Genomic DNA, 11,403 nt, shown 5'->3' on the forward strand with positions numbered 1-11,403 from the left:
GTGTGTAATCAAGTCTCTGTATAAATGCACCTTCACTGTGATAGTCTCAGAGGTCCGTTAAAAGCGCAGAGAGCATCATGAAGAACAAGGAACACACCAGGCAGGTCCGAGATACTGTTGTGAAGAAGTTTAAAGCCGGATTTGGATACAAAAAGATTTCCCAAGCTTTAAACATCCCAAGGAGCACTGTGCAAGCGATAATATTGAAATGGAAGGAGTATCAGACCACTGCAAATCTACCAAGACCTGGCCGTCCCTCTAAACTTTCAGCTCATACAAGGAGAAGACTGATCAGAGATGCAGCCAAGAGGCCCATGATCACTCTGGATGAACTGCAGAGATCTACAGCTGAGGTGGGAGACTCTGTCCATAGGACAACAATCAGTCGTATATTGCGCAAATCTGGCCTTTATGGAAGAGTGGCAAGAAGAAAGCCATTTCTTAAAGATATCCATAAAAAGTGTTGTTTAAAGTTTGCCACAAGCCACCTGGGAGACACACCAAACATGTGGAAGAAGGTGCTCTGGTCAGATGAAACCAAAATTGAACTTTTTGGCAACAATGCAAAACGTTATGTTTGGCGTAAAAGCAACACAGCTCATCACCCTGAACACATCCCCACTGTCAAACATGGTGGTGGCAGCATCATGGTTTGGGCCTGCTTTTCTTCAGCAGGGACAGGGAAGATGGTTAAAATTGATGGGAATATGGATGGAGCCAAATACAGGACCATTCTGGAAGAAAACCTGATGGAGTCTGCAAAAGACCTGAGACTGGGACGGAGATTTGTCTTCCAACAAGACAATGATCCAAAACATAAAGCAAAATCTACAATGGAATGGTTCAAAAATAAACATATCCAGGTGTTAGAATGGCCAAGTCAAAGTCCAGACCTGAATCTAATCAAGAATCTGTGGAAAGAACTGAAAACTGCTGTTCACAAATGCTCTCCATCCAACCTCACTGAGCTCGAGCTGTTTTGCAAGGAGGAATGGGAAAAATTTCAGTCTCTCGATGTGCAAAACTGATAGAGACATACCCCAAGCGACTTACAGCTGTAATCTCAGCAAAAGGTGGCGCTACAAAGTATTAACTTAAGGGGGCTGAATAATTTGGCACGCCCAATTTTTCCGTTTTTGATTTGTTAAAAAAGTTTGAAATATCCAATAAATGTCGTTCCACTTCATGATTGTGTCCCACTTGTTGTTGATTCTTCACAAAAAAATACAGTTTTATATCTTTATGTTTGAAGCTTGAAATATGGCAAAAGGTCGCAAAGTTCAAGGGGGCCGAATACTTTCGCAAGGCACTGTATGTTGACCTGTTTAAAGGTCTTACTCACGTCGGCTACAGAGAGCGTGATCACAAAGTCGTCCGGAATAGCTGATGCTCTCATGCATGCCTCAGTGTTGCTTGCCTCGAAGCGAGCATAGAAAAATTTAGCTCGTGTGGTAGGCTTGTGTCACTGGTCAGCTCGCAGCTGTGCTTCCCTTTGTAGTCTGTAATAGTTTGCAAGCCCTGCTACATAAGACAAGCATCGGAGCCGTTGTAGTATGATTCAATCTTAGCCCTGTATTGACGCTTTGCCTGTTTGATGGTTTGTCGCAGGGCATAGCAGGATTTCTTGTGAGCTTCTGGGTTAGAGTCCCGCATTGTGAAAGTGGCAGCGCTACCATTTAGCTCTGTGCGAATGTTGCCTGTAATCCATGGCTAATGGTTGTGGTATGTACGTACAGTCACTGTGGGGATGACGTCCTTGATGCACTTATTGATAAAGTCAGTGACTGATATGGTGTACTCCTCAATGCCATCGGAAGAATCCCGGAACATGTTCCAGTCTGTGATAGCAAAACAGTCCTGTAGTTTAACATCTGCTTCATCTGACCACTTTTTTATAGACCAAGTCACTGGTGCTTCCTGCTTTAATTTTTGCTTGTAAGCAGGAATCAGGAGGATAGAGTTATGGTCGGATTTACCAAATGGAGGGCGAGGGAGAGCTTTGTCCGCATCTCTGTGTGTGGAGTACAGGTGATCTAGAATTTCTTTCCCTCTGGTTGCACATTTAACATGTTGATAGAGATTAGGTAGAGCTGATTTAAGTTTCCCTGCATTAAAGTCTCCGGCCACTAGGAACGCCGCCTCTGGGTGAGTGGTTTCCTGTTTGCTTATTTCCTTATACAGCTGACTGAGTGCGGTTTTAGTGCCAGCATCTGTCTGTGGTGGTAAATAAACAGCCACGAAAAGTATAGCTGAAAACTCTCTAGGCAAGTAGTGTGGCCTGCAATTTATCACAATATACTCTACTTCAGGCGAGCAAAATCTAGAGACTTCCTTAGATTTCGTGCACCAGCTGTTGTTTACAAATATGCACATATGCATATGCTCGGAGTGTGCTGTTTTATCTTGCTGGTGCAGCATATATCCCGCTAGCTGAATATCATGTTGTCATGTCGTCTGTTTGTAGCGTCATGAGAAGGAAATTCCACATACTCTCACAGAATGCATCCAATTTCCTTTTCCTTCTGTCTCTCTATCTCTGGCACTGTCTCTCTCTCACTCTCTCTTTCTCTCTCTCTCTCTCACACACACACACACACACACACACTCTCTCTCTCATGGCCCATGGACAGGAAAAGTGGCAGTCTTGAAGGGATGGGTGACAGGTGAGAGTGACCAAAAATAGGAAGCTCCTTCTCAGGGACAAAGAGCACAATACCGTTTGAAAGTATTCAGACCCCTTGACTTTTTCCACATTTTGTTACATTACAGCCTTATTCTAAAATTGATTTAAAAAATGTTTTCCCTCATCAATCTACACACAATACCCCATAATGACAAAGCAAAAACACGTTTTTGGAAGTTTTTGGAAATGTGTAAAAAATTACAAATCTGAAATGTGACCTTTACATAAGTATTCAGACACTTTACTCAGTACTTTGTTGAAGCACCTTCAGCAGCAATTACAGTCTTGAGTCTTATTGGGTATGACACAACAAGTTTGGCACACCTGTATTTGGGGAGTTTTTCCTATTCTTCTCTGCAGATCCTATTAAGCTCTGTCAGATTGGATGGGGAGCGTCGCTGCACAGCTATTTTCAGGTCCCTCCAGAGATGTTTAATCGGGTTCAAGTCCAGGCTCTGGCTGGAACACTCAAGGACATTCAGAGACAAGTCCCGAAGCCACTCCTGCATTGTCTTGGCTGTGTGCTTAGGGTCGTTGTCCTGTTGGAAGGTGAACCTTCACCCCAGTCTGAGGGCCTGAATGCTCTGGAGCAGGTTTTCATCAAGGATCTCCCTATACTTTTCTCCTTTCATCTTTCTCTCAATACTGACTAGTCAACCAGTCCCTGCCACTGAAAAACATCCCCACAGCATGATGCTGCCACCACCATGCTTCACCGTAGGGATGGTGCCAGGTTTCCTCCAGACGTGACGCTTGGCATTCAGGCCAAAGAGTTCAATCTTGGTTTCATCAGACCAGAGAATCTGATTTCTCATGGTCAGAGTCCTTTAGGTTCATTTAGGCAAACTTCAAGAGGGCTGTCATGGGCCTTTTACTGAGTAGTGGCTTCCGTCGGGCCACTCTACCATAAAGGCGAGAATGGTGATCTGTGCCTCGACACAATCCTGTCTCGGAGCTCTACAAACAATTCATTCGACCCCATAGCTTGGTTTTTGCTTTGACATGCACTGTCAACTGTGGGACCTTATTTGGACAGGTGTGTGCCTTTCCAAATCATGTTCAATCAATTTAATTTAAAACAGGTGGACTCCAATCAACTTGTAGGAACATCTCAAGGATGATCAATGGAAACAGGATGCACCTGAGCTCAATCTAGAGTTTCATAGCAAAGGGTCTGAATACTTATGTAAATAAGGTATCTGTTTTTTATTTTTAATAAACATTAACATTTCTAAGAACCTGTTTTCTCTTTGTCATTATGGGGAATTCTGTGTAGGGGAAAAAATTATTGTATCCATTTTAGAATAAGGCTGTAACGTAACAAAATGTGGAAAAAGTCAAGGGGTCTGAATACTTTCCAAATGCACTGTATATCATGGTGTCAAAAAAAGTCCACATGTTCAGAGTAGTCTTATGATGATATTATACCACACCCTTAAACCCCTACTCAAAGTTAACTAGATCATCTGTTGTTGACGCTCAACCCCAAGCCCTAACCCAGGCAACCTCCAACCAAGTGGTTGTGTTATCTTTCCCAGGAAGAGAAGCCCGGTGTCATAATTATCACCTGGGTGTCACCACATGGGCCACAACAGCAGGCCTAATTTGAACTGCAGCGCTAAGGTCAATGTCCACCGGCTGTGAATAAGTGGGGATAACCAACTCTAATCTACTGAGTAAATACAACATTCTATCTCCTCTGTGACTCCACTCTGTGGAATGCAAAAGGGATGAATGTCATCATATTAGATAGGATTCATCAAGCGGGTGTATAGCCGTATAATGGGCAGTCAGTGTAAGCTGACCAAACGTGACACAGAGGTGACATGGACAGTACACAGCTGTTGAATGTTGAATTTCAAATACAGCATTTATAAATAAAATGAAAATTTTCTATCCCTGGTTAAATCGGTGTGATCTTTAACACTACAAATATTTTGGGAAGTTTTTACAGTGCTTATAAAGAGGTTATAAAACAACACATATCTATTTTCAGGTCATTGGTCTTAAGTTCCTAAGCTTGATGTAAAAAGAAAATACAGATTCAGCAATTGTCTAATAAAGCAATACCATTGCTAGAATCACGCGTCATAATAGGGCCATGTATTTTGGTTAATCATGTCACATGGCCTGGATTTGAACCTTTATTTTAACCATTTTCCAGAAATGAGAATTAGACCAAAAATGAAAGCAATTGTTTGAGGATGATGCTGAACCATCTGACATAAAAATAAAAGGGACAGTTTAACAAAAAAGCTTTAAATAAATGATGAAATCCAGGTCATGTGACATGATTAACTCAACCACAGGGCCCTACACATGCCCTGACTAAAAAAACAACATAAGAGAATAATAGCTTACCTTGAAGCGGACCTTCTTGAGCATCATCCTCGAGTCCAGGTGAACAGGCTGCTTCTTACAACAGATTCCCAGCAGGTCTAGAAGCACTTCCAGTTCTACTTCCACTGTACTGAGTTTGGACTGCACTCACCAAACCATACAGGAATCACACCACAAACACCAGTGTCCAAAACAGCCAGAACAAAGTAAAAAATCCTATGTAGTTCACAGGTTTTCTGACAGACTGAATCCTGAAATCAGACTCTCTAACAGCATACCAATGATAATGGTGTTCTGTTGAGTCTATTGTCTGTGCCCAGCTCTCCCCTCAGCCTCTCTCTCCTTTGAGACCCTTTACAAAGCCCGGCTCAGTGCTTATCTGCCTGTTCATTCATTCGTTTAAAAAAATGACGAAGAGCTGCTATTAGCACCCCCTCCTCACCCCCCCCCCCCCCCCCCCAAACCCCAAATAAGGATGTTGTTAACCCCCCTGGCCCATTTGACCCCCCCCCCCCAACCCCAAATAAGGATGTTGTTAACCCCCCTGGCCCATTTGACCTCACCCCCCTTCCCCTTCCTTTTCCACGGTTGCCCATCTGTTTGAAGGACCACAAAGGATTTGTCTGTCCCCGTGTCACCAACCATTTCCATCTAGATTTGTTGTATTTAATATCTCCCTCTTTGTAGTTTCTAATATCATCCCCCAGTCTGTTTCCATCCATGTTTTCCATGTCCCAATCCCCTGCAAACTTCCCCAGTCGGCTCTCATCCTTTCAGCTGCTCCTCACTCCTAGCAATCAATGCACAAATCAGGTCAGCCCTGAACTAATCCAATGCATGCTTATTCCTTCATGCCTGCTTATTTATGACACTATCCAGCTCCCTAAATCAACTGTTAAATATGTTTGACTGACCCCCCCCCCCCCCCCCCCCCCCTCTTGAAAAATCGCTTTAGGAAAATAAATAGATTTCTGTTATCCAGATTTGATCAGAAACAATCCCACAACAAATCACCCCTGCTGGCCCCTGGAGATGGTCATTGGTTGTGTGACTCACTAGGTTCAAACCCGGGTCTCTGTCACCACACAAGACTGTGTTAGCCCACTGCGCTCAGGTCTCAGGTAAGGTTACTCAGCATGTGATTGTGGTTCACGCCTCCATTACGGTTGCATGGTCCAGTGAATGCAGAAGCAACATATTTTTGAAGATTGTGGTTTATCAGGCCTATTGTATGTCTGAATCCTCATCGTTTGGTCATAACTTATCATCTGAATTTCATTGTTTTCATAGTTGGGGAGGAGTGTGTTTCAGAGGACAAATTAGAGTATGGTGTTTAAAGGGGCATTCTGGGATTGGGGCATCCTTTTATTACTTTTCAATTAATTGTATATAGCCATTGATTTTTACATTTGCATTTAGGTAATTTAGCAGACTCTCTTATCCAGCCAGTACATTCCATGAAAGTAGATAGAACAACTACATATTACAGTCATTGCAAATAAAATAAAGAAATCTATAAAGCAGCTGCCAGCAAAATCAGTGCTGGTGAGAAAAGCCAAACATTTACAAGTTATATTTTGAAGAATATAACTTGTAAATGTATCATGAGTTCAGCTGTGTTACCTGAACAGAACTATGAAACTACGAAGCTTAGTTTACACCATTGTTTGTCCAAAAAAATGACATAGCAAACAAACACTTTATACTTTTAAAACATGGTTAAACTATCCTTTTGATCTCATGTATGGTCAGTCCTTGTAATACATTCAAAGCCCTGTCTATGAAATTGACTGGTTACATTTCTCCAGCTCCATCCCTCTGCTGTTTGCAAAAGAACGTGTTGGGGAGTCCATTTTGTTGTTGTTTGAATCCTAGATTCTCCCTTTACAGTAGTCAGGGGGCTACAGTTTATAGTGGCGGATTATTGTGTCCATTACCATTAACTCCACCTGTCAGGTGTCATGTCACACGTGTGGTACTGCTCACAGACCTACCACTGAATTACAGAAATATGGCATTGTAGAAACTTGATGAAATGTAGGTCAGTTGTGCCATGTCAGCGGTAGTATTAGTGCTCTACTGTTCCACTCTATTTTTTAAAACTTGTGATTCACTTTGGTTATCATTATCACCATAGGTTTTAGGGAAACTGAAACAAATGACATAAATGCCTAGATTAAAAACACACACAAAAGATCATATTTTGAATATGCCATTTTGTATTAGGCCGAAGCTGTAGATCTGTAGGTATCCACCCTGTCCAGCCCCCTGGATCCCTTTTCGCCAGAGCTGAAGATCCGGATCATGTTCTGCCTGTTACGATCTACTAGGTGTGGTGGTTGGAATCAGGCGCAGAGAGCAGGGTTCAGTCGTTTCTTCACATTTATTCCCCAGCGCAACAAAAACAGTCACGCCAACACACAGGGCGTAAAATAAGTTGCCAGTCAAAAACAGGACTAAACAGTCCGGAGAATAAATACAGGAAAAAATCACACCATCAAAACACAGAGTAACAAAAACAAGCCCGCACAAATACCCAGCGGGCCTAGTGCCCCTAAATACCCTACAAACAAATCCTAATACAAAACAGGTGTACCCAATTAACCAATAACCCAAAACAAACGGAAAGGGAATCGATGGCAGCTAATAGGCCGGCGACGACGACCGCCGAGCACCGCCCGAACAGGAAGAGGCACCATCCTCGGCGAGGTTCGTGACAGTACCCCCCCCTGACGCGCGGCCCCTGCAGCGCGCCGACCCCGGCCTCGAGGACGACCCGGAGGACGAGGCGCAGGGCGATCCGGGTGGAGGCGATGGAAATCCCTCAAGAGGGAAGGATCTAAAATGTCCCTCCCCGGTACCCAGCACCTCTCCTCCGGACCGTACCCCTCCCAGTCCACGAGGTACTGCAGGCCCCTCACCCGGCGTCTCGAGTCCAGAATAGCTCGTACTGTGTACGCCGGGGACCCCTCGATGTCCAGAGGGGGTGGAGGGACCTCCGGTACCTCACCGTCTTGTAGGGGACCAGCTACCACCGGCCTGAGGAGAGACACATGAAACGAGGGGTTAATACGATAATAAGAGGGAAGTTGCAATCTATAACACACCTCGTTTATCCTCCTCAGGACTTTAAATGGCCCCACACACTGCGGCCCCAGCTTCCGGCAGGGCAGGCGGAGGGGCAGGTTTCGGGTTGAGAGCCAGACCCTGTCCCCTGGTGCGAACACCGGGGCCTCACTGCGGTGGCGGTCAGCGTCTCTCTTCTGCCGTTCACTGGCCTGCCTGAGAGAATCCTGGACTGCCCGCCAGGTCTCTCTAGAGCGCTGTACCCACTCCTCCACCGCAGGAGCCTCGGTCTGACTCTGATGCCATGGAGCCAGGACCGGCTGGTAGCCCAGTACACATTCGAATGGCGACATATTCGTGGACGAATGCCGAAGAGAATTCTGGGCTAACTCTGCCCACGGGACGTACCTCGCCCATTCTCCTGGCCGGTCCTGGCAATACGACCTCAGAAACCTGCCCACTTCCTGGTTTACTCTCTCCACCTGCCCATTACTTTCGGGGTGATAACCAGAGGTAAGGCTGACCGAGATCCCCAGACGCTCCATAAACGCCTTCCAAACCCGAGATGTGAACTGGGGACCCCGATCGGAGACGATATCCTCTGGGACCCCATAGTGCCGGAAGACGTGGGTAAAAAGAGCCTCTGCAGTCTGTAGGGCCGTAGGGAGACCAGGCAATGGGAGGAGACGGCAGGACTTAGAGAACCGATCCACAACGACCAAAACGGTAGTGTTCCCCTGAGATGGGGGAAGATCAGTAAGGAAATCTACCGAGAGATGGGACCATGGCCGTTGTGGAACCGGGAGGGGCTGTAACTTCCCTCTAGGAAGGTGCCTAGGAGCCTTACTCTGGGCGCATACCGAACAGGAAGATACATAGAGCCTCACATCCCTAGCTAAGGTGGGCCACCAGTATTTCCCTCTAAGACCCCGCACTGTCCTATCGATCCCCGGATGACCCGCAGACGGTAGTGTGTGAGCCCACCGAATCAACTTATCACGGACACCAAGCGGTACGTAACTTCTACCAGTCGGACACTGTGCAGGCGCAGGTTCAACCCTCAACGCCCGCTCGATGTCCGCGTCCACCTCCCATACCACTGGGGCCACCAGCCGAGAAGCTGGGAGGATGGGAGTGGGTTCGATAGACCGGTCCTCGGTGTCATAGAGACGGGACAGCGCGTCGGCCTTAGTGTTGAGGGAACCTGGTCTGTAAGAGATCGTAAATCTAAAACGTGTAAAGAACATGGCCCACCTAGCCTGACGCGGATTCAGTCTCCTCGCTGCTCGAATATACTCCAGATTACGGTGATCAGTCCAGATGAGAAAAGGGTGTTTAGCCCCCTCTAGCCAGTGTCTCCACACCTTCAGGGCCTTTACCATAGCTAGTAACTCCCGGTCCCCCACATCATAGTTCCGCTCTGCCGGACCCAGCTTCTTAGAAAAGAAAGCGCAGGGACGGAGCTTCGGTGGCGTGCCCGAGCGCTGAGACAGCACGGCTCCAACCCCAGCCTCGGACGCATCCACCTCCACTATGAATGCTAACGAAGGGTCCGGATGCGCCAACACGGGAGCCCCAGTGAACAGTGCCTTCAACTGGTTGAAGGCTCCATCAGCCTCTGCTGACCACCGCAAACGCACCGGCCCCCCCTTCAGCAGTGAGGTAATGGGCGCCGCTACTTGGCCAAAACCCCGGATAAACCTCCGGTAGTAATTGGCAAACCCTAAAAACCGCTGCACCTCCTTTACCGTGGTCGGAGTCGGCCAATTACGCACGGCGTTAACGCGGTCACACTCCATCATCATCCCCGAGCTGGAAATGCGATAACCCAAGAAGGAAACGGCTGGTTTGGAGAACACACATTTCTCAGCCTTGACGTATAGGTCATGCTCCAGCAGTCGCCCAAGAACCTTGCGCACCAGGGAAACATGCGCGGCGCGTGTGGCAGAATAAATCAAGATGTCATCAATATAGACTACCACACCCTGCCCGTGCAAGTCCCTGAGAATCTCATCTACAAAGGATTGAAAGACGGCTGGAGCATTTTTCAACCCATACGGCATGACGAGGTACTCATAGTGGCCTGATGTGGTACTAAACGCTGTTTTCCACTCGTCTCCTCCCCGAATACGCACCAGATTATACGCGCTCCTGAGGTCCAGTTTTGTGAAGAAACGCGCTCCGTGGAATGATTCCACCGCCGTAGCGATGAGAGGTAGCGGATAACTAAAACCCACTGTGATCGAATTGAGACCTCGATAATCAATGCACGGACGCAGACCTCCCTCCTTTTTCCTCACAAAAAAAAAACTCGAGGAGACGGGTGACATGGAGGGCCGAATGTACCCCTGTCTCAGAGCTTCCGTGACATATGTTTCCATAGCCAGCGTCTCCTCCTGTGACAGTGGGTACACATGACTCCGGGGAAGTGCAGCGTTCTCCAGGAGGTTTATCACGCAATCCCACCGTCGATGGGGTGGTAATTTGGTCGCCTTCTTCTTACTAAAAGCGATAGCCAAATCGGCATATTCTGGGGGAATGCGCACGGTGGAAACCTGGTCTGGACTCTCCACCGTCGTGGCACCGATGGAAACTCCTATACACCTCTCTGAACACTCGTCTGACCACCCCTTAAGAGCCCCCTGTTTCCAGGAAATAAGGGGATTGTGAATAGCCAGCCAGGGAACCCCCAACACCACCGGAAACCCAGGTGAATCAATAAGGTAGAAACTGATCCTCTCCCTATGATTCCCCTGCGTTACCATGTCCAGCGGAATCGTGGCCTCCCTGACCAGCCCTGACCCTAGCGGTCGGCTATCTAAGGAGTGCACGGGGACAGGTGGGTCTATCTGCACTAACGGAATACCCAATTTACGGGCGAGTCCACGATCCATAAAACTCACAGCTGCGCCTGAATCGACTAGCGCCTTATGCTGAAGAGAGGGGAAAAATGCAGGGAAAAAATTAACAAAAACATGTGACCAACAGGGAGCTCTGGGTGAGTTTGGTGCTTACTCACCTGGGGTGGCCGAGGAGCGTTCTGCCGACCATCTCGACTCCCAGAAGGACTCCTCCAACACCGGTCCGAAGTGTGTCCTCTCCGTCCACAATAGGAGCAGGAGGAGCCCCCTCTGATCCCCCTAGATGCAGCTCCTCCCAACTCCATCGGAGTGGGAGTGGGAGAGCTGGAAGGTGGAATTAACAGGACCCCTTCTGAACGCCCGCGGGCAGCTAGCAGGTTGTCCAATCGAATAGACATGTCTATTAGTTCATCCAGGGAGAGAGTTGTGTCCCTGCAAGCCAGCTCCCGGCGG

At 47.3% G+C, this 11,403-nt stretch overlaps 1 protein-coding gene across 1 annotated transcript in view; it reads right to left on the reverse strand.

The window, feature by feature from the left end:
* The window catches only part of LOC110507155 (pleckstrin homology-like domain family B member 1), a 110,442-nt gene extending 105,106 nt beyond the window's left edge, over window positions 1–5,336 (reverse strand). Inside the window, exon 1 of the mRNA XM_036965742.1 lies at window positions 5,045–5,336. Within this exon, the coding sequence (XP_036821637.1) occupies window positions 5,045–5,071 (27 nt within the window). The 5' untranslated portion in view covers window positions 5,072–5,336. The remainder of the gene's footprint in view (window positions 1–5,044) is intronic.
* Window positions 5,337–11,403: the final 6,067 nt, after the last annotated feature.

The sequence above is a fragment of the Oncorhynchus mykiss genome, chromosome 27 (genome assembly GCF_013265735.2).
Source record: "Oncorhynchus mykiss isolate Arlee chromosome 27, USDA_OmykA_1.1, whole genome shotgun sequence".
NCBI lineage: Eukaryota > Metazoa > Chordata > Actinopteri > Salmoniformes > Salmonidae > Oncorhynchus > Oncorhynchus mykiss.